The sequence below is a fragment of the Phoxinus phoxinus genome (assembly GCF_949152265.1).
Source record: "Phoxinus phoxinus genome assembly, chromosome: 20".
NCBI classification, from domain to species: Eukaryota; Metazoa; Chordata; class Actinopteri; order Cypriniformes; family Leuciscidae; genus Phoxinus; species Phoxinus phoxinus.
Window position 1 is genome coordinate 11980629 of NC_136895.1, and position 23464 is coordinate 12004092.

The 23464-nt window shown below is 37.0% G+C and overlaps 1 protein-coding gene and 1 long non-coding RNA gene across 3 annotated transcripts in view; one reads left to right on the forward strand and one right to left on the reverse strand.

The window, feature by feature from the left end:
* LOC306987773 overlaps window positions 1-23464 on the reverse strand; it is a 56063-nt gene that overhangs the window by 15943 nt on the left and 16656 nt on the right. The window lies entirely within an intron of this gene.
* cxcl12b (chemokine (C-X-C motif) ligand 12b (stromal cell-derived factor 1)) lies at window positions 901-11417 on the forward strand. Its single transcript, XM_079592185.1, has 4 exons — window positions 901-1049; window positions 3831-3948; window positions 5894-5977; window positions 8406-11417. Exons 1-4 carry the CDS (start codon window positions 983-985, stop codon window positions 8434-8436), a joined length of 300 nt encoding a protein of 99 aa, XP_079448311.1. The 5' UTR covers window positions 901-982; the 3' UTR covers window positions 8437-11417.

Below are 23464 nucleotides of genomic sequence, written 5' to 3' on the forward strand. Positions count from 1 at the left end.
AAAGTTAAAAAAATATTCTTACATGTTGGTTAACTGCCGATGAATATTTGGCAGATTAGTCACAAATTATTAATGAAACAATTTTTTTAACTAAAATGGCAGATTTGGGGTAAGATGTGCCAGCTGCTTTGGGGTAAGTTGTGCCAGTGGCGTCAACTAACAGTGATAGTATTTACAGCATTTGGAGGCAAAGCTCACTATTACAAATATTATTCCTTGAACAAATACACATTTGTTTCCCAACATTTAAATATTCTGAATATACAATACTTTTCCTGGATAGTTTAAGAGAGAAAAAATGCTGCAAAATAAAACGTTTTAATCTGATGGTAAAGTCAATTCAATTTCCCATGGCTTTTATCTTGTGACCAAGAAAATATATATTATGGTAACACTTGTTAGCCAGCTTTTCCTTCACATTTCTTTAATTATAATTTTCTATAAAACTAATTTCCAGCATAAGTTTGTAGGTCTAAAAGATCACAAAAAGTGTGTATTAAAACGTTTGCCTGTATAATTCAGATACACCCGAATCATAATCCTGAAATGGAGGGAATCTGATAAACTGAGAGCCAGGAAATACAGCAGCGCCAGTTAAGTGAAAGTCGACTACCAGAAAAACATGACATGAAACAAACAATAACAAATTGAAGCATTGAGAAACAACAATACTGAGATAACAGCAGGGACTCTGCTTTCTCCGCTCCTCTGAGAAGAGAAAAAAAGATGCAGAGGAAGATAGAAACAAGAGAGAGTCTGAGTCAGACTGTCACTGTTGAATCTTTGCCAGAACATTTTGGGACTGTCCAGCCCCCCTCCTCCTCCTCCTCCTCCTCCTCCTCCTTCATCCCCTCCTCCTGAGAGAGGGGGAGTGTTTCCCTCTGGTCCTCAGTCTTAACACTTCGCAGAGCTCTGAGACGCCACACTGAGCTCTGGAAGCTAGCTGTGACTGACAAAAGCCACACACACACACACACTTGGCATGGATAGCAAAGTTCTAGCGCTGGTGGCCCTGCTGACGCTCGCCATATGGAGCCCAGAGACTGACGGTAAGTGGGTTACGACTAATATTACAGATTTACAGCATTTAAGTTTTTAGATGATGCTTTGTGTTGCAATTCAGTTAACTATTAAATTGTAAAATAAAGTTGCTGCCTTAAATTTTTAAGTACAATCAACTTGGATGTTTAATTAATTTCAGCTTAATTTACAATTGACTGACTTTAAAAAATGAGTTGAATCTTGTTTAACATAAAAAAGTTGGAAATCGCTTAACTTATTTTGATGAGTTAAAGCAATGTAAAAACATATGTTGTCATAACTTATTGATCATATACATTTTTTAAGTGTAGCCAGATGTATACTGGTGTATCACCCTGGGCATCTTGCACTAAAATAAAATAAAAACGTATTTTATTTAGAATAATAAAATAGTGTATTCATTATAAATGTAATACAATAATATATTGTAACAAGCAATGTAATATTGTAATGTAACAAAATAAATATATTCAAAATGACTAAACATTGTTATTTTGAAAAATACATTTATAATGTGTAATATTAATTCATTTTAAATTCATCACTCAAAATCAAATATAGACTAAACAAAAACAAAGCAAAACAACTAAAAACTGAACAAAAACAAAGGAAAACTAAACAAAAACAAAGCTAAACTAAACTAGACAAAAACGGAACTAAACTAAACTAAAATATACTAAACAAAAAACAAAATAAAAATTCATAGCTTTCCTATTGAACCCTGAAGAAAATGGTGTAGGATTTACTTTGAAATGGTTTTCAATTGTTTGAGAAGTTGCTTGTAAACTTCACAGTAATTACAAAGAAGCGACAAGTAACATTTAATAAAGCAGGAAATCTTTAAGTAGAAACCCTGAAATCGTATTTTCTTGAAAAACAAACTCCAATAATCTGTTTTATTTACAACTTCGTAAAAAGTTTTTACAGTGTGTGTTCTGCTGAAACGTTTTATTACCCGAGTCATAACTTGTTTTAAGTTTTCCAGAATAGTGACTGGTTTCAGTGAATGATCATTAAGGAGTTAACGGTCATTAAGAGGTTCCACTAATATCACCTTGCAGCTGGTAATTGCCCTGCATAAATTAGCATATATGTCTTCACTCCGCTGTGCATGTCTTTACATGTTAGCGGGCCTGATCTAAAAGGACAGAAGGTTTCGGCGAGATGTTTGACCAGCTGAACTTGGCGGGTCTTGGCTTTGTTGTTTCTGCTGTGCGAAAAAAAACCTAGCACTGTTTACTTATCCGCAAGCTCTATTAATTACTGTCTAATTAGGGAATAGTAAGCAAAAAGTTCCTGCGCTGTTCACTTGGCGCAGTGTTTAGTCAAGGCTTAATGGGCCGGTGTTTAACATGATAAAGGGAACAGAGAGTGTCGGGGAAATCTGTGGGAATTCAGAGTTTGACTTGCCTCATAACCGGCTCCGTTTCGGCGAAGTGCAAAGTGAAACCAGGGAGATGTGAAACCATTCAGAGAATGTTCTTCAACAGATTCATTTAATGCACATATTCAGGACTAAACCTGGAGTGTTATTATGGGATTGTGCCGTATTTAATGTTGAGGACCCTCAGAAAGGCTCCTGATGAAAAATGTGGCGAGTGAAAGGCCAGGCCGGCCCCTGCGTGAATGGACGAGGGCCACTAGAATGCAGACTAATCTCTTTTTAATGATCAGGGTTTGTTAACGGACGCAGGTGATCGGACACTTTCAGGAGATGCTTTCGAGAGTTCGCGATTTGTGTTGTACTGTAGGATGATATCGCATTAACATGAATTATGGATTGCTTTAGTTGGGAATTAAGTTTCTATGTGATTTCATTGTGTCTTTGTCAGTTCTGATTCTGAATACAAAGGTTTTGTCAAGTAGTTTTAAAGGTTCAGATCAGCTAGAAACAGCGGTTTAACCTGAAAAATAAGTTGTTTTAAAAGATTATCCATCTTGTTGTTGTATGCATCTACAAAAACTTTGAGATAATCTGTTGCAAAAACTTTTTTTATTTACTTTTTTTTTTTTTACATAGGAAACAAATCAGTTAAAACAAATTAAAATTGAAAACACAAGATTCGTTTTAAACTATATTTCTATGAATGAATAAAAATAATAATATGAAGAGAAGCAAGGACTTATCTTAGGTATTTTAAATATTTTAAACATGTTTCTAATATAATATCTGTATTTTGAAGATCTTATACACTACAATTGAAACATTTGGGATTTTTTTTACATGTTATTAAAATAAGTCTCTTCTGCTGCATTTGATGATCAAGAAATACTGTAAAATTGTGAAATATTATTATCATTGAAAATATTGGTTTTCTATTTGAATACATTTCAAAATGCTAAATTTTCAGCATCATTACTCCAGTCTTCAGTGTCACATGATCCTTCAGAAATCAGTCTAATATTTAATGTTCAAGAAACATTTATGATTATTATCAATGTTGAAAACAGTTGTGCTGCTTAATTTTTTGAGGAAACAGTGAAACATTTAGTCTGAAAAGTTTGAATAGAATTTAAAAAAAAACAGCATTTATTTAAAATAGAAATATTATGTAACATTATGAATGTCTTTATTGTCACTTTTGATCAATTTAATGCATCCTTGCTGAATAAAAGTATTAATTTCTTTCAAAAACAAATACCGACCCCAAACTTTTTCATTAATTAATTAAAGTGTATTCATTTATCACTTCGATACAAACTGTAACTTCAGATCTCTTTGATATAAGAGGCATTTTTCATATTTCTCCCGCACTGACTCCATACTTTCTGTTCTGACCCCGTCACAGCAAAACCCATCAGTCTGGTGGAGAGATGCTGGTGCCGGTCCACTCTCAACACCGTCCCGCAGAGGAGCATCCGTGAGATTAAGTTCCTCCACACACCCAGCTGCCCGTTCCAAGTCATGTGAGTCGACATCCCACGGCCGTCTATCTCACAACTACCACGTTTTTCATGCTTTACACGACTACATTAAAGTACACCAGCGAGAGTCCTTTTAAGAGCTCTTAAAGTTGCACATTTCCACCGTTTTAGGAGTCAAACCATGTGGGAAAAGAGCAATGTGTCCTGTTATTATTCAGTCACAAAAAAAGGACAAAATGAGAAAATATAAAGAGTGATTTTGTCCATTATGACTGTTCAGGTTTTCACGACACGATAATTGTTAAGGGTCAAAATGATTAGCTTTGTGTTACGGGCGACCTTGTCCTTTTCGTTTTACCAGCATTTGGTATTACTTTAGCGGTCTGGAATATATTAAACCGAACCATTTGTACCCCGTCAGCAGCAGAAAAGCCAAAGCGCTACAGGGGATCAAGGTTACAGGGGTTACAGAGGTTAGCATGTAGCCAAGGGTCATTTGGGGAACAAACTTTGGCCGGAGGAAATCACCTTTAATCTGCCACTTTCCACACATCTTGTTTAGGAATCCTTTCGGATTCATTGGCCGAGATGAAAGACAGCCACCTACCCTTTCCCCCCCCCCTAGACAAGCACATCACTCATTTTGTTGTTAGCATTAGCTAGCTGTGAGGTAATTACTACCTGCTGGCTCGGTCCCAGACCACCGACAAGCTCGCGCAAAAGATCGTTTAGACTAGCAAGATTAACCCAGAGCCCAAATCACAAACAAACAAACAAATAAAGCAAACTCTCTCAAGATAAACTCAATGGAAGACATCCCGCCGGAAAACAAACAAGGGGTTAGCATTACACTTTTAGTTAGCTTACTGATCGGGAGGTTGATTGAGGTAGATTTGGGGTTAAGCGGATCTTTTATCTGAGCCGACGGGCTCCATTTGTCTAGACAGATTGAGAGATCCGTGTGTGTGTGAGGTGTAAGCAATACGAATAGGAGCCATTTGAATGGCAACGTGAGCCGCTAACTCTCAAACACAACCTTTTGCCACTGAGGTGCGAAGTCTGGGTGTCATTTGTGTTGTTTTCTCCATGTGTGGGTGAGCGAAGCGTTTGAGGGGATTTTCCTGGCTGGCCCGAAGCAAATTAGGAGGTCAGATATCAAGCAAAAAGATTTCAGGCACTTTACTTTTTCTATTTGTCGTTAACCAAAACAATCTCCCAGCAAAAGTTTTTGCAAATATCAAGGTAAATATCGCTGTAGGCCCAGTTATAGCAAGGATGTAGATAGATACATCTAGATCTAGATCTAGATATATAGTTCTCTATATATTAATGCCAAGGTAATAAAACAGAATTTACAGTGTTATAAATGTAGATTCATTCTTTTAAAAATGAAAATGTAAAAAACGTTGCTACACTGTAAACCATTCTTCTTCATTGTATTAACTCAAATTTTTAATTACAACGAACTCAAAATTTTAAGGCAACAAGGTAACTTGCTTTTTTAAGTTAAACTAACATTTTTTGTTTTACAGTAGATTTACTATGTTAATAACTGGAAACACATCATCACAGTCTGTTTACTTCAAGAACGATAGTTATTAAAAATATTAATGTATTAACATTAAAATATCAGTGTATTGACAATTTCAGAGGAAATCAAATAATGTATGTTACTTTAGACAAACTACGTGCACATGCACAGTTCTGGGAATCTCAGTCAAAATCTTCCGAATCATCAGAAATTCCGAACTTCCAGACAGCAGGACATTATCCTTACGAACCGACCCGCCTCTAATTCAATCCAGTTATCTGATGCAGTGCAGTGACTCTGCCAGTACAGTAGAATAGAGGAGCTGAAATGTGGTCCATGACGGACAGCTGATACGATCTGATGAAACACACTGTAGAACCGCAGAGGGAGAAAGGTACAGTCTCTCTTTTGCTCTGGTCCGAAACAAATCCCTTCTTTTCTCTCTCTCATTACCAGTGCCAAGCTGAAGAACAACAGAGAGGTCTGCATCAACCCAAAGACCAAATGGCTTCAGCAGTATCTAAAGAATGCCATTAACAAGTAAGAAGAAACTCTTTCTACTCTAGAGAAAAAACAGTTCACTGGGAATCATGGGATAAGATATAGTCTGTTTCCTTGTAGACTTAAAAACTTTGAATTAAAATGTAAAGACATCTAATGAAAAAAATGTATGTTTAAAACTTACGCCACAAAATGTTTATTCTAAGGTGCCATGAAACGGTTTTAACAATACACTGAAAAGTCTTTATGTGTTTTGGTCGTTCATTTACACAACAATGGTGTTTTGAGAGCCTGAAAATGCAAACTTTTGAAAACGGGTTTCAAAGTGCAAGTTTTTGAAAACGATACCGTTATCGTCTCCGTGTAGACTACAAAAACATGAATTTGTGAAAACGGTGTCGTCATGTGTTCAGTCAATAGGCTCGTAGTGTTTCTTTACAAAGTAATATCGCCATCTACTGGCCTGGCATGAATAATACAGCGTCTTAAGTCGTTTTTCGCGGATCCGCTTGAACCGGGATCATTTTGACAATTTGTCATCTGTACAGAGAAAAATGCAAAGGAAGCTTTTCTGTTTTCTCAGTGATAAATGTAACAAAAAGTTACGTATACACTTTACATACAAAAAAGTATGTAAAGTGTAGACATAACTTTACACATAACACTAGCTGTGTTTCCATTACCCTTCAAATTGCGCAAATTGAAAATGTGAATTTGAAAATACGCTCAATGTAACATCAATTTCGCAAAAACTCCCATATATCGCAAAAAAGTTTTTACGCTGGCATGAGGTGGTTTTTCAGCCAATTAGAAAAAAGGGATATTTCGCAAAACTGCAAACAGTTTTTCTGCATTTAGAGATCACCTGGCGAGACACCTGGTCACCTCACACAGTTCCTCTGTGAAATCGCGAACTATAAACTCCCAGAAACACCTCATGTTCCGCTCCCAAATATAAGGGGCTTTTTTCGTGCCATTAACGCTTGGATAACATGCTTACGTCTCATTCGATTAAAAATAATGGCTAGTGCGGTGGCTGCGATATACATAGACCTACCAACATTCGTTGCCATGATTTCTGAAATGACTTCTCGCGCGAGAAAACAAAAATTACGTTTTAGTCACGTAACATCGGTTAATTGAAACCGCATCATTGCGCACATTTGTTTTTATCGACAATTAGGAAATATCGCAAAAGTTTTGCGCAAATCTGTAATGGAAACCAGGCTACTGATATATGGGATTTTTCGATGTTTTCAAAAACAAACATTTTCATGTACATACAACTTGGGAGATTCATTATAATTGTCAAAACCGGAAGGTAATTGTACACCTTATAAAACGTAAAAAAACAACAACAATGCTTTACATAAGAACACCAATCATGGAATCACACCGATTTATTAAAAAAGAAATAATGAAATGTACACGTTCTGATGTAATGTATGTAATCTGTATGTATTGTAATCAACTGTATTAAATTTGCAGTGAGAAGGATTTACAGAATTTGTTAGTTTACGCAATTTACTTAACATCAAAAGCAAACGTAAAGGTGCTGTAGCATTAACTGTTTTAAAACAAATCTTAGCTGCAATTTACAAGTTGTTGTTCCTGACAATTAAATGGCATATGTGGAATGTTATTGGGTAATTTAAGATTATATAAATTACACGTTTACCTAAGTAGGTAATTAGGCTCCACCACAGAGCCTTAAGCATTTAACCCCTGTTCATTGATTACACTAATTGTAGATTAATGATGAGGTAACAGGCAGAGCAGAGAGGTTTTACACCACTATAATCGGCCTCCTATTGTGCCACTGGGCCAAACTGACTGATGCCATTAAAACATAAAAAGGGAGAAAAAAAAAACACTATTGATGTTTTGATTATTATGGGTCAGTCTGGAGCAGAGAAAAAAATTGAAAATCTGAAATTTTATTTTAAGTACTAAAATAACTTAAACTGAAATAAAATAAATTAAAGTTAAACAGATTTTTTTTAAGCAAAACTTATAATGATGACAAATAACAAAATTTGTAAAACTTAAAGTAAAACTGCAAATTTAAACATAAAAACCCATTCAAAAATATGAATAAGTGCTATATTAGTAGTATACTAAAATAGCACTGCTCTACTGTCTGCTCTCTAAGGCATTCTGTGAATTATCTAAATTTATTACAATAAATCTAAAACTTAGTCATCTTTTTGTTCCAAGTGACCTACTTGCAAAATACTTTTTTGATAAAACTAAGTTCTAGATTGATAAAAAAAAAACATGTTGCATGCATTAACAGAATAGTTCATAGAAATGTTCAAAGGCTGCGATTACAAGTTTCATCCTCAGAAATGTAATAAATGTTTCAGCATTGACATCTACAGTATTAAAGTCTTGAAAGTAGTACTGTATGAAAAACAAAACAAGTGGTTGTTCATCTCTAATAATATGACTTTTCTTTCTCTTTCAGAATTAAGAAGTCAAAGAAGCGTTCAAAGTAAACACGCGAGGATGTGCGGGGAGGACCGTGGTGCATCTCTATCCTCTAAAGAGGCGCACGTCCTCTTCCCTCGCTCTCTTAGATCACTCTTCCTCTTTCTGGACTGCTTGCACAAACAGCACTTCACCTAAACCAGCCGCAGCTCACCAAAACACAACCAAACACCTTCATCCCGACGCACTGCTACTGCTGGCTGTGACTATTTACTGGTGCACGAGTGTGTGTATGAGTGAATGAAGCGTTTGAACGCGACCTCGAACGTGTGAATGTGAAGGCGAGAGAAATATTTACAGGTTTTCCGCGACTTAAAGGGCAGTAAAAATGAGAGTTTGTGGATTTGTGTTATAGGGATGTTTAACCTTTAGGATCGTTTGGGATTAATAAGGGACGCAAGCAAGTGAAAAAGACGCAGAAAGTTAAAACTGCCCCTGTTCAAGCTCACTTTTGCTGTAGTCTAGGTGTTTAAAAGATCATCAGCACACATGAATGATCCAGCATGCTAACGCTAGCTCTGTTCCAAAACCTAATGAGCCGCCTACCTAGACACCAATGCGAAAAACGACAAAAATAAACTGCCTTTTATGAAATTTACATCAGTATCAGTTGTATTTCACAATTGAAGCAATCCCAGAATGCATTGCGACAAGCTCAATTCAAAATCCAAGGCGGATGTGAAGAGCAAATTTATAAATATACTCAAATTTCATACAATACTAAATAAAAAGTAAAAAATGGACTCCCTGTATTTCTATGTGTTTTTAATTTTTTTTAAACTGCGCAGTTAGCTTAGCAACATGCTAACGGCAAACTGTTTGGAATCAATTGACCGTTCGCAAAACCCCGCCCTCGAACGGTTCTCGTCCAATCCTAGCTCAGCAACTGTAACTAAGGAGAAGGACCTCCGTCAAACATTCCGATTTCAGCAATATAGTGCATTGATGCGCCTATGGCAGTGAGGTCTGCACGGGCTTAAAACTTGCTGTATTTTATGATTGCTTGCAACTATTATTAAAAAAATAGACTACATGTACAAACACCGTTTCACTACGGCACTGCGGCCCCCTCATCAGTCAGCAAACAAGAGGAAAAAAAAGAGAAAAAGCACGGACTTACTAATTACGAAACTTTGATGTGGTTGAACAGGTACACAGTCACAAATTCCTCTGGAACTCAAACATTAAACTTCAAAACAAAGTTCGCGCAGTTGCACAACTATTCACACAAATATATCCTTCTCAGTAGTTTGAGTTATGAATGAAGAGAACGCATGGAGAGTTGATGGTTTCAGCGCGTCCTCTGATTGCAGTGTTGTGACTGAAATAGCGCGCGCGGGAGCACATGCGCAAAACAGTTTTGTAAAATGATATATGATCAAATAAAAATGATTAATATATAATTTTACAAAACTGTTTTGTGCATGTGCTCCCGTGCGCTATTCTGTCTATATTTCTGTCGTGCACTGGAGGATATGTCTGCTGCATTACTCCAAAACCAAATATGGATCTCAACCCAGCCATGGCTATGGTTCTCAATTGTTTGACGGGCGTAGTAACAATAACTAAGGGGCGTGGCTTTTGCGAACGGTCAATTGTGAGCTGAACATTTTTGTGGTTCAAATCAATCACTTACAAAGTTCCATAGCAGTTTACACGACACCAATTTCGACTAAAAAAAGTCAAACATTTTATGCGTTTTGGCCGTTCATTTACACGACAACGCCGTTTTTGGGGGCCTGAAAACGCAATCTTTTGAAAGGGGGTTTCAAAGTGCACTTTTTGGAAAACAATACTCTTATCGTCTTCGTGTAAACAACTAAAATGTGAATTTGTGAAAACATTTTCAGTCTATGGACGTTTAGTGTTTCTTTACAAAGTGGCATCGCCATCTACTGGCCTGGCATGAATAGCACAGCGTTTTTAGTCGTTTTCACAGATCCGTGTGAACGGAGATCATTTTGACAATGTTGTCGTCTCTATGTAATCAACGCAAAGGAAAAACGTTTCGAATTTTAGTACATCGTTGTGTAAACCTATACCTTAGAACAGGGGTCACCAAACTCGGTCCTGGAGGGCCGCTGTCCTGCAGAGTTTAGCTCCAACCCCAATTAAACACACCTGAACCAGCTAATCAAGGTCTCACTAGGCATACTAGAAACTTTCAGACAGGTGTGTTGGACCTGGTTGGAACTAAACTCTGCAGGACAGCGGCCCTCCAGGACCGAGTTTGGTGATCCCTGCCTTAGAAGATAGTAGGCAGTATTTGCACTTAGCAGTGTGCTATGTAAGTAAGAGATAGCAAGGTTTTGGAACAGAGACACGTTTGGCACAGGGCTGCTACTACAGGAAACAGAATCATAGTTTCCTGCCTTCCTCTTCCTCTCTGCTACCTGTGTGTAGCAAATGCCAAACACTGAAATTCAAGAAATATGCAGTTTAAAGCAGATATGCTATGTATAAAGCAGGTGTTGTTAATGCAATCACGCAATGGCAGCTTAAAACTTCTGCTCATGAGTATCGAGCGACATTCCATGACTCAGGCCTTAATTAACAGCATTTGCAAACAGATCTGTACTGGCGAGTGGCCTAAATGTGTGTCATACTGGTTGTGACTTGGATCCAACAAGAACAACCAACATGTAAATATTCTCCAGCACTAAACGGCTGTCAGTAAATGGGTTGAACAGGGACCAAAACTGAACCGCATAAATGCAAGCGATTTTTTTGTAGACTAAATTAATATTACTGTATGTATTCCATATGTATCGTGAATTGTTTTTAGCCACAGAATTAAGATATTACTGTGATTATGGTTTCCATGACATTAACACGTTTATCTAACACGCATAGTTTCTGATCATGTTTTGACTCAAATGCCCAATTGCTGTAATGTTTTTGAGCCACTTTAAAAATATAAGGAGTTTGTAATGTAATGATTTATTTTTGTATTTTGTATGGATCAATATGAATAAAAACACAACAGTACAATATGAAGGAATTTCTAGAGAGCATTGTATTACAGATCACACTTCCACAATTATTATATAACCTTTGAAAAGAAAAATGTATATCATATAATTTTTATGACTTGTAAAATGTTATATATATATATATATATATATATATATATATATATATATATATATATATTATTATTATTATTATATTAAATGCCAACATATAAAACCATATAAATTATTTGGCTAAAGATTAGCCATGGATTACTAAAAACAATTTAAAAATGTTTTTACTAAACTGGTAGTAGCCTATATATATATATATATATATATATATATATATATATTGTTTTTACATATGGGTATACATACATAAATGTATCCTCACATTTGAAATTTCCTCTGTAAACTCTAGGAACCATAAACAAACAGTCCAACATGTGCTTTTCATCAGGTCTTTCTAATAAGCACTGGACGGATGTATGTTTCTTTTGTTTTCCACTGTTACTATATGCAACTTTTTTATTGTAAAAATGTCCTATTTAAAAGGCCCCAGTGTGAATGCTGCCTCAGGGTCAGTAGAGCCAGACGTCTGCACCCTAAAACACGGATTTCTGGAAAAGACATTTGCTGGACCGTGACATATCAAATGCATTCATATTTACTAAGATTATCCATGATGATTTTAATTACTGGGAAAGGACTGAGAACTGAAATTTGTACATTTATTAATCACCTTTTTCTATTATATAATATATATATATTTAAAAAAAGTCTCTGAGACATGTAATCTACAACCACACCTAGAAAAAGGTGGTTCAGTTTAACTCCACTGTTGGTTTGTGTCAATCAGAGATTCTCCGTCCGTAAATAATAGAGTGCTGAAATCAATACAGCTGGTATTTATTGTAGAAATCACTAGTCATTTCTTCAAGATGCTTGACCTCGGGGAAAGGCTGGACCCCTGGACTCATTTTTAACACCTGAGTCGTATGACATCTTTAGTGAAAGTTTGATACGAGTCCTCCGCACCAATTGGACGGTCTACAAATACATTAAAAGTGCCACTTCTAAAACTGGAAAACATGGATTCCTCGTGGACGGGTTTAAAATGTGCTCTCAAAAGTATCACGGATTGTATAATATGCATAAATACTAATAATCAGTGTTTGGAGAGTAAATGATTAATAAATAATCAAATTGCTGAAGTTTAATTACTTTTCCCTTAAGGGATTACTCTTAATATTTATCTTCTGCAGTAGTTGCATTAAATCCGGTATAGACAATTAAATAACACAATAGTGAATAGAAAAAATATTGTTGGTTTTAATTTTTGAAAAAAAGTTTGCTGCTTTTGCTGGTTTACATAAAAATTTTGGTTGATTGAAATTAAAAAATGTAGTTAATGCAATGAAGGAGATTGGTTTAATAAATAGAAACTCAAAATATGATGTTATCTGAACCACGTTAATTATCTAAGTTGATTTGACAAAATAATAAAGTTGTGATAGCAAATCATGAAAATATTTGTTTACAATGTATCAAAATTCAATGTTAAGTTTTAATGTAACCCTTCTCCCTTTACACACTGGTCATTTCAATAATAATTTATGAAATTGTATATTGTTTATTTGAAAGAATCAAAAGTGCAGTTTCTTTATTGTTTAACTGGTCGAGGTTGAGGATTAAATTAGTAGCCTAATAATCCAATATTTTTTAGAGAAAGTAATTATAATCTGATTACATCGTTGAAGGTGTAGCCCGGCTAGCTAGTAATGAATTACTTTTTTTTAGAGTAATTTAACACTGCTAATAATGAACTCATGTGCTACACAAGTATGCTAAGCTAGTAGGTTTAGTTTTGGGATATAAATAGAGCCGCATACCAAAATCAAGCTCCAGACCTCCGGTTTTTTACATCCAGATGTTCATTACCGAAATACATTGACGTTCTGCATAATTATGTGGTGTGGTATAGGCCTACGTGCTGCGATAAAGAAATGTTTCCGGTTCAATGACTAAATTCACTAAAGGCCATCAAACTCAGCTCGAATCAGCTCGAGATCAATCTAACAGCGGCGGTCCATGTTTTCCCGTCTCTGGAGAGTTGTAGTAATCCAGCAGGGAGTGAGATTCGGTCATGTTTTACTGTACGGCCCTGAACAGCTCAATCTAGTACTAATAAGAACCACACACAGCACAGGGACCGCAACGCGTTGGGCTCGAATCAATCACACGGTAATTTGTCCCGTCTTTCCTCGGCGCGGGAGAACAGGCTCGTGACTGCGCGATCCTGAGAGAAATCCTGAGATCCTGAGACACCTTCATTTCCTCAACCTCAAACACAGGTCCATTTGTTCGTGAGCCAAATAAATGAAGACTTATCTGCAGCGTGCTATTTCATCTGATGCGCCTGTAGATCTTCATTTTGAAAGTTCTTGGAAGGTTCTCGGGGTTCTGCAAATTGTTATCAGAAGAGTGAATTAAGAAATGTTTGAAACCGCTCCAAACCACACAGAAACGGGGAAATCAGTGTCACAGCAACTCGTCTATTTGCTAATAGACTTAATAGACTGCAAAAGAGGGGCTGATTACACTGCAAAAAAAGTTTCCAGTAGGCTAGGCTAGGCTAAAAAAAAAAAAATCGAAATAAACAATATTTAGTTTAATTAAATTTAGGATTAAAAGATATTAAAGGGATAGTTCAGCCAAAAATGAAAATTATGTTATAATTTACTCGCCTCCAAGTTGTTCCAAACCTGTATGATCGAGTTTCTTTCTTCTGTTGAACACAAAAGAAGATATTTTGAAAAATGTTGGTAACAAGTTGACAGGATTTTTTAAATTAATTTAAAGTCAATGGCCACCGTCAACTGTTTGGTTACCAACGTTCTCATATTCTTTTATGTTCAACAGAAGAAATAAACTCTTGGTCGGAGCGGTCAAATATATTTAAATGTTTGATCTTTTTAGACACAAACACTGATGTATTCTTTCACCAATGACATAAGACTATTAAAACGTGCATTATGTGAAATGGTTTAAGCAGAAGTCTGATCCAGGTCAGCCCTTTTTGAGAATATCTCTTACCTCCGGTGTTGATGTATCGCTTCCTGGCGGTAGTTTTCATTCATATTTAATTCACGTTTGTAATGTCTTTTACAGAAACAGAAAGTTGATATAGGCTAATTCAAATAAAACCTCTGTTACACAAATTAATTCTTCAAGTAATTCTACAATGGATATTGCTATACAGTTGCCAAGATGTTCCTGGTGTTTTTTTACTTAAAAGAGCCTTATAGGCCTGGTTTGTGTCCCTATATCAGTGTCTATGGTATTTTTGAACCAATTTTTCCATGTTGTCCACACATTTTGTTATCCCAGCAAAACCATATGAAAATCTACTAGCTTGAAAATAAAATAGCGATTGCGGTTTTCTGGTTTGGGTCAGGGTCTCAAAAGTGATCAGAGGCTACATTAACAATATGGAGAATCAGCGTCCTGAAAGACAAATGTCTTAGCGCGGGACAAAAAGTTCATAACATCCTATCAAACATCCCTCGTGTTTGACAAGCGACATCATAATGGGCCGTTCGTAACTGTAAACAGATCTGGAATGTCCCAAGATCCATCATGACTCGGGAAAACTGTTTCCTTAACCCTGGGATGGAGTGAAGGGTCAAGCTGCTGCAGTAGGCCTATTGAAAACAGGCTGTTCAGAGGAACAAGACGGAGAAAGATGGAAAAGGGAGAGAAAGGTGAGACCGTTGATTCATATGCGGGTTTGGGCACACGCTTTATTGATGTGATTTTAATGGGATGATTTGTCAACCATGTTATAGCAGCTCTGGTTTTTCACTGGAATGGATATTTCGATGGCTATACAGGATTCATTCATTACTCATAGGATAATTTCTTAGTTTGTCTGTGCGGGTTTGTTTAGAATGTATTCCTTGGTATGTTACGTCATGTCCATTAGTACATTTTCATTTAAGATTAATCACTTCAGATTTTGGCTTCATGACTCCCAGAAGATTGCGGCGCCCTTGGACTTGGCTTGATTTTTTAAATAAATTAATATGGTTATGTTTTATTATCCATGAGATTCAACTTATTTCAAATCATTTTACTGAATAACTTGAGAATATTTACCAACAGGCCAATGTTTTGCATCCTTTGAAGCTCCATTATATCATGTGACTCCAGTTTCCATCTCTTATTGCAGCTTTAGGATATTTGATTTTTTAAGATTTAACAACAACAATTTGAACGAACATAGATAAATATATAGCCTAGAGGCATACAGTAGCCTAATTCAGCAATTTCACTCGAGAAAGAGCGTTGTATCCCTTATGCCTCGCGCCCACAGTCGCTCGCGCCACACGGACGACCACGGCACGCCTCTATACAGCAGGTCAATAAACAATTGATTAATATATATATTTAAAAAAAAACATTAAGTAGCCTACTCACGTTTTTAGACACAATATCGCCAGATATGCTATTCATTTTTGGTCCGCCAAAAAAAATAGTTCCAAACAAAACAGTCCCGTTTCCGATCAACATTTAGCAGTGGTGATTCATTTTTGAACGAATCAAAGTTTATTAGCAAATCAACTCTGAATCATTTAAAAACTCTCAATATTGCACTTGTCGCCGCCTACTGGATAAATCATGTTAAAGGGCATTAGAAATCTTGATTTACAGCCTGACTAAACTAAGAGGAGTGATACAAACAGTGAAAAGTGCTGTTGCCAAGTGCGGCTTGGCCAATCAAATTCGAGGGCTGAAACTAAACTGCAGAATCAATGATGTCTTGTGTTGAAATCGTTTAATCTAAATTACACAACCATAATGTTTGTTAATAGGCCGTGAGAACCCGTTTTCTGACATTCGCAACTTTCTTGAGAACAACAGGTTTCTGATATTTTGTTAGCTGTGATTTGTCAAAGCAATGGCTTCATATCTATGTCTCTTTTGCTGGCTGACCGTTGCATGGGTGAAAATAGTTCAGAATGAAACCAGTTTCTTGGCAGGACAATTTGGATCTTGAAACAAAAATGCAAAAACTAGGCCTATACTCTGGTCAGAGTTAAAAAAAATTGTACAAGAGATGAAATATTAAGACTTTCAAAACATAAATGCATAAGTTCAGTGAAAATACATAGTTTGTCTATAAGTCTGGCAAGAATTAAGGTACAAAAAGGACCAAATTTCACATCAATGTGAATGAAGTGGTTGTCAAATCCCACTGAAGTCAGCCAAAAGTCCAGAGTTCCCAGAAAACCATTTATTCAAAAATGAAAGTGTATATTTTCACAAGGTCAGCAACACAAAGTTGGTCATAAATGGTTTCACACATCGACCTAACCTTTTTTAAAAGCACTCGAAAGCATATTTACACACATTTCTGCTTGCCAGATATCCAAGGGTTAACAGCACATGGAAGAGCAATAAACCCCAAATAACACAATAAATGATATCTTGCACATTCTTCAGTGAATATTAAGTATTATTCTCAGCTCTAGACCTGATTTAATAGATGACGTGGCCCTGTTGCTCCATGCAAATAGGAACAACCTGCTCTGCGATATGGCTTCCTATCTGCAATTAAAGGAAGTTATTTTTGGAGGCCGAATAAGCAAAGCTTTTATTGAGAGCAGATGAGATATATGGCCGACTGGGTCGCGACAGAGACATAAGGAGCCTCTTTTGGTCCTACAGGAGCAATAACCACAATAGCAAATGAACCGATCCAGGTTCCTAGTGCTGTCTTGGGAGCACATCAGTCTATTATAAACAGACACCTTTTTAAGCCATGAGAGAAGATTCAATGAAGACCGGTCTGACCTTCAGAAGGACCACACAGGTGAAAGGTCATGGGACCCCGGTCTTGGTGGCATGATGGAATGCTCTCCAAATAGCGCCCCTGGGGTACCGTGAAGACATCATGATGCAGCAGTGGGAACAGTTTCACGGATCATTTTGGGTAGCGTAAAATCATTGATGCGTAAACCTGGAAGTTAGCCTCAACTCTGGTTCCCTCGATTCCCTCATTATTGCAGATAATAAGCTCCGTGATCGACAGAAGTTTATGGTTCTTACATGTTCTGTTCATCAAGATAATCTTTACAAATGAACACAACTTTTATGAATTTTGAAGCCTAAAAACAATCGCCAAAAACCCATTCACAAATCCATTGTCTTTTGGACAATTGAGTGCAAAAGTGCTCAATCGTTTCCCTAGTTTACGACTCATTTCTGCAGCACTTAACTGGTTATTCCCTGGTCAACCGGCCACCATGTTCTCAAAGATGGTCTACAAGCTCAGACTAACTACTAAATCAGTGTTTCCCAATCCTTTTCCTGAATCCGCAGCGACACTACACATTTCCGAACTCTTCTTAATCAAACAAACCTGATCAAATTTATCAGCTAGTTGGTAAAGACTCCAAGACCAGAAATAGATACGTCTACATTAATCTGGATACATTTGAAAATGGTGTTTCCGCTTTAAAATGGTCTTCGTCCACACTAGCGTTTTCAGGCGGTTTCCAAAAGTTTCTCATCCACACTGAAACGTTGGAAAATGCAAAATTCACCTTACTGCATGCGCATGCGTAAAACCTCACAAAAGCTCACTGAGATGATAGGCACGCAATAAATTGCGCAATTCTTCTGGCAGGATCATTTTATTCCAGGTTCCACCCAGTCAAAATATGGATTGGATTACCTAATGACCTATAGACCAACTATGATAATCTTGGACTAGCAATTGACATATACCACCTTGAACTAGCTAATGAGCTAATGGCCATCTTGGACTAGCAAATGACCTATAGGCCAACTATGATCATTTTGGACTAGCAATTGACCTATAGACCACCTTGAACTAGATGATTAGCTAATGACTATCTTGGACTAGCAAATTACCTATAGACCAGCTTGAACTAGCTAATGAACAGGCTTGTTCGACTTCATCCAGCGCTGCGCAGACCGATCGGTGGCTGACTTGAAGCAGTGCATGCCGGTTAGAAATTGTCTCCGCCTTCAGACAGCGCCGACCCCACGTGACTGTGACGTATGCTATCAAAGTATTGCGAGATCGAGTCGAGAGCAGCTGGAGGACTCAGCCAGCGCAGCTTCTCCGGCTGCACGAGCTCTGATGACGACACAGCTGTTCCACGATTGGCCGGATTCACCGCATGACATCGATCACGTGTGTTTCGTGTTTATTCCCACAACTTCAGTTACACTAATACTCTCAAATCTGTTTTTTATAACAGTAAAATCTCTTTTCATGTACTCGCGATGTTATATTGTGTCATATTTATCAAAATAAAACAGTTTTTTAAAGAAACGCAGACCCCACTTCATTGATAGTATAGGCTTACTGTGCGTTCACACCGCCGCCCTGCCAACGATGCCGTAGAAAGATTTGTGGACGCTCTGACGTAGATTGAATGCTTGGGCTTTTTTTAAACTTTATTTAAAGGGGCCGCAAAGTTATTGGGGCCGTTATTTGTGCAAACTCACCAAGTAGGGTGTAGTTAACCTCATGGAATCTTTTAAATGTGAAAGTAAGAAACTGATCGATGGAAAGAACTTAACAATTATAGTGACATGTTTGCTAACAAAAAGCCATTTGTGTGGCTTTTGTGTTCATGGTTAAGTGCTAATCTAATTTACATTCCTGCTGAAAAACAAGCTTTCTAGCGCAAAAAATGTTGCCTATAAATAGTGTTACGCGCCTTATCAAATTCACATGATCAACCTCTCCTCTATTTTGCTTGGGAACTAATGTGGTCGGAACCAAAGTTTACTTGACTGCGTTCTCTGGAATCCTCTCAAGTGGTTAACTTCTACATTCCGATTGGTTGCCGCCGGTTACCGCCAAACCACTTCATAGTTCATTACCATAAAGTTGATTTCAACTCTCCTCGCCGCTCTCAACGTCCCAGACGCGCCGCGCCACCCTTTGCCGCCGGCTCTCATTGAAAATGAATGACTTCCGGCCACTTTGACGCTCTCGCCAGCGGTGGTGTGAACGCAAGTTATATTGAACTTTATTATTGTACAAACAGACGCAGCAGTACATAAAGTATTTAAAGGGTTAGTTCACCCAAAAATGAAAATAATGTCATTAATGACTCACCCTCATGTCGTTCTAAGCCCGTCAGACCTCCGTTCATCTTCGGAACACAGTTTAAGATATTTTAGATTTAGTCCGAGAGCTTTCTGTCCCTCCATTGAAGCTGTATATACAGTATACTGTCCATGTCCATAAAGGTAATATAAACATCATCAAAGTAGTCCATGTGACATCAGTGGGTTAGTTAGAAGTTTTTGAAGCATCGAAAATACTTTTTGGTCCAAAAATAACACAAAATAAGACTTTATTCAGCATTGTGCGTCTTCCTCAGACTGTAAACGAAGCTCGGGCGCACCAGATAACACGTCATCAGCGTCTTACGTCAGCAGCGTCACTGCGGAGTCCTGAACGCAGATTGACAACAGACCCGGGAGAGAATACAATGCTGAATAAAGTCTTATTTTGTGTTATTTTTGGACCAAAAAGTATTTTCGATGCTTCAAAAACTTCTAACTAACCCACTGATGTCACATGGACTACTTTGATGATGTTTTTATTACCTTTCTGGACATGGACAGTATACTGTATATACAGCTTCAATGGAGGGACAGAAAGCTCTCGGACTAAATCTAAAATATCTTAAACTGTGTTCCGAAGATGAACGGAGGTCTTACGGGCTTAGAACGACATGAGGGTGAGTCATTAATGACATTATTTTCATTTTTGGGTGAACTAACCCTTTAATGAAAAAGTCTCTGAAAAGTCTGTGTATTTGACAAATATTTTATTTATTTCATTATAGTATGCACACACAGCGCAAGCGTCACTACGGGAAGCAGAAAGTGTCCGACTTCAGGTCTCCGTTTTCAGCTCCTCCCGCCTGCACACGGCAACTCTCGCCGATCGGTTTCATCCAGCCACAGCCGATGTCCAACACACCTATTATCCTGGACTAGCAAATCACCTATAGACAACCTTGAACCACCTAATGAGCTAATGGCCATCTTGGACTAACAAATAAGATTACCACCTTGAACTACAGTAGCTAATGAGCTAATGACCAGATTGGACTAACAAATGACCTATAGACCAACTTGAACTGCTAATAAGATGATGAATATATTGGACTAGCAAATGACCTATAGACCATCTTGGACTAGTTAATGAGCTAATGGCCATCCTGGACTAGCTAAAGAGTTGATGACCATCTTGGACTAGCTAATGAGCTAATGACCAGGGCTGTTTCTCACAAGCATTGTGAGCTAAGTGTATCATATTGACTATTGGTGGCAATGATTCTTTGATATTACAATGCTTTTGGGAAACGCTGACCAGGCCAGTTGGTAACCAGCTTCCATGTTCCAAAAAACAGCGTATGGCAGGATTTTGTTTCAACAGGGTAAAAGTGGTGTACATACAGATATGGCTAATGCCAGTGGGTTCTGTGGGAGTGATGCTATGCGACCGTATTGGTCTCCATGTTCGCAGAACCGCTTGGCACAGTTTCATCCCCATCCTGGGACCATAAACAGAAGGTTGAGACAGAGAGGTCTGACCTCTGGCCATTTATCCTCAACTTTGACCAGTCACATCAGTCAACGACCCACCGGGCACCACTGTCACTCCCATAACAAAGAAAGAAACCTCCCTATGACCATACACAGTCATATCGAGCTACGTTAAATTATGTTGATGAATTAAGTAGACGACAAGATTGCTTGGAAAACTCACAAGACTTCAGTTAAATATGAGAGATATTTAATGCCAGAACATGATCAGCGGTTTGATAGCCATCATACTTTTTTAGGCTATAGCTAGCTTATGTTTTTGCCATGATTAGCTAAGATGACTGACATCTCAATCACCACTGTAATAAAAAATACTTGGTGGCAATTACACAAATTATTCTATATAAGGCGTAATCAAACCTGAAAATGTCATCTGTAGAATGATATGACACGACAAACAATATGCCTTAGGAAAACTTCTGTTAGCTAATGGCTAATACATCACAAAGCTACAGTGAAGCTAAACAACACAAACACTGTACTTTTAATGACATGGCATTCATAACACATTTTTCTTTAAGGGTAAATTAATTACCAGATGGAAGTAATGTAGGATAGGACTTTATTAAATCTATAATTGGATCGCTAGGCTAATACAATATCGTTAATATTATTTTTCCCCTTCTATGGTTACATCAACAAAGAAGAAAAGCAGAGTAAGTTAATGAAAAATGCAACAACAAACATTTTATTTCCTCAAATATAATGCAGATTGATGGTCATTGATCTTCTAATCATAATCAAAATTACACAATGGCATTTTTTTACGATTTTTTTCTTTTCTTTAATGCATATCAAATTTCGGAAGTGGTTCTCACAGTTGTAATGGGAATTTTGGATGTCATGTATCGAAGCATGTCAAAAATGAGGGTAGTTGTCCAGGGTCGGTCTACAGTAGAGAGGTCAAATGACTTGACTTCGGACTCTAGAGAGACGAACGCCAGTGGATATTAGCTTGAGACCTGAGATTCATGCTAGGGGACATCAAATAGCTGTAAACATGAGAAAAACATACTTTCTCTAGTATATTTTTAACTGTGTGCTGGAAATGATCATTGTAACAATGCATTGAAAGTATGCTTTCAAAATAGTATACAATAGTATTTTGTACAAAGTACAGCTAAGTTTTATTTGTCTAATAATGTACATTTGTTATTGAAGACATGTATGCAATTTGTTTGGAATAAGTTATTACTGAGCATATACTTTTTACTCAAATATAATACACTTATGGTATATTGCTTGTGTTTCGAAGACACTCGTAATTAATTTGTAATGTATACTTGTAACACAAATAAAGTACACTTTAATATCACTTATCAAGCATGTATAATTTAGTCCCTACAGGCAAATACTTAAAGTATATTTGAAGTTTTTCCAATTTAGCACACAAAAAATATACTTAAAGTTATGCTTTACTACAATTTAATTACAACTAAAATATACTTAGTACAAAATGAGTTGTTTCAAAATAGCACACTTCAAGTTACCTAATCATTAGCACACTTGAATTATTCTAAATTACTCTGGCTGCAAGTACAGTATACTTAGCATTTTTTTCCCACCAGGGTGGGATGCAGTTATGACCATATCAGATATGCTTTGACAAAAGGCGTGAATGTTGATGGAAATCGTTATTTTGTTCAAAAAGACAATATGGGTTAACTGAAAATGAGTCAGCTGTTTCTAAATGGCATCAAGGATGTCTCAATTTCACCCCTAATTGTGTTGGCTTGATCGGCAAATTCGAGAGAAGCTTTTTTGGAGCTCAATTTTTCTTTTTAATGATGCTCTGTGGGATTAATTTTGGTCGCTTGGAATGCTTTTTGTTTATTAGTACGTCCTGTCATGTTCTGCCAAAAGAATTACTCTAAAAGTTCTCTAAAGTTTACACTATTTGCATTGACTTAAATGATCTCTCAACAAGCGTTTAACCTTTAACATAGAATAAAGCCATCCGTTTATGACTGCATGATTGTTCGCACCACTCTAAAAAGTAGAAATGTGTTTAAATCATCTGTTCAATAGCGTAAATGTGATTCTTCCTAGGGCAGTTATGAGTATTCCAGATGTGAGCCGCGTTTTAAGTATTCACAAAGGACGTGTCACATTAAATTAACTGCTGGTGGTAAGTCCAGGGGCTTATTTTAATTGAGATGAAATGTCCTTTTATTATGAACAGAAAGACTTGTTTATTTTAGAGGCGAGGCAATATTGAAAAGCCCGTTTCAGCTGAATAAATTTAACAGGGGTGCATGCAAGTTCATAGGAAATGAAAGATATCGAACGGGGTATTTACACTCAAAACAAAATGAATATGTATATAAAATTGTGTTTTCAGCAGGATATATTGCATGGCTTACATTAAACAATAGAACAGCAATAAAACAGATGTGTTAAGGTTCACCTGTCACAT

What these genes read in the sequence shown, in the direction of transcription:
- cxcl12b (XM_079592185.1), top strand. Translation starts at nt 983, where the DNA reads ATGGATAGCAAAGTTCTAGCGCTGGTGGCCCTGCTGACGCTCGCCATA. An exon ending in AGCTGCCCGTTCCAAGTCAT is followed by an intron (nt 3,949 to 5,893) that starts GTGAGTCGACAT and finishes TCTCATTACCAG; the next exon opens with TGCCAAGCTGAAGAACAACA. An exon ending in CTAAAGAATGCCATTAACAA is followed by an intron (nt 5,978 to 8,405) that starts GTAAGAAGAAAC and finishes TTTCTCTTTCAG; the next exon opens with AATTAAGAAGTCAAAGAAGC.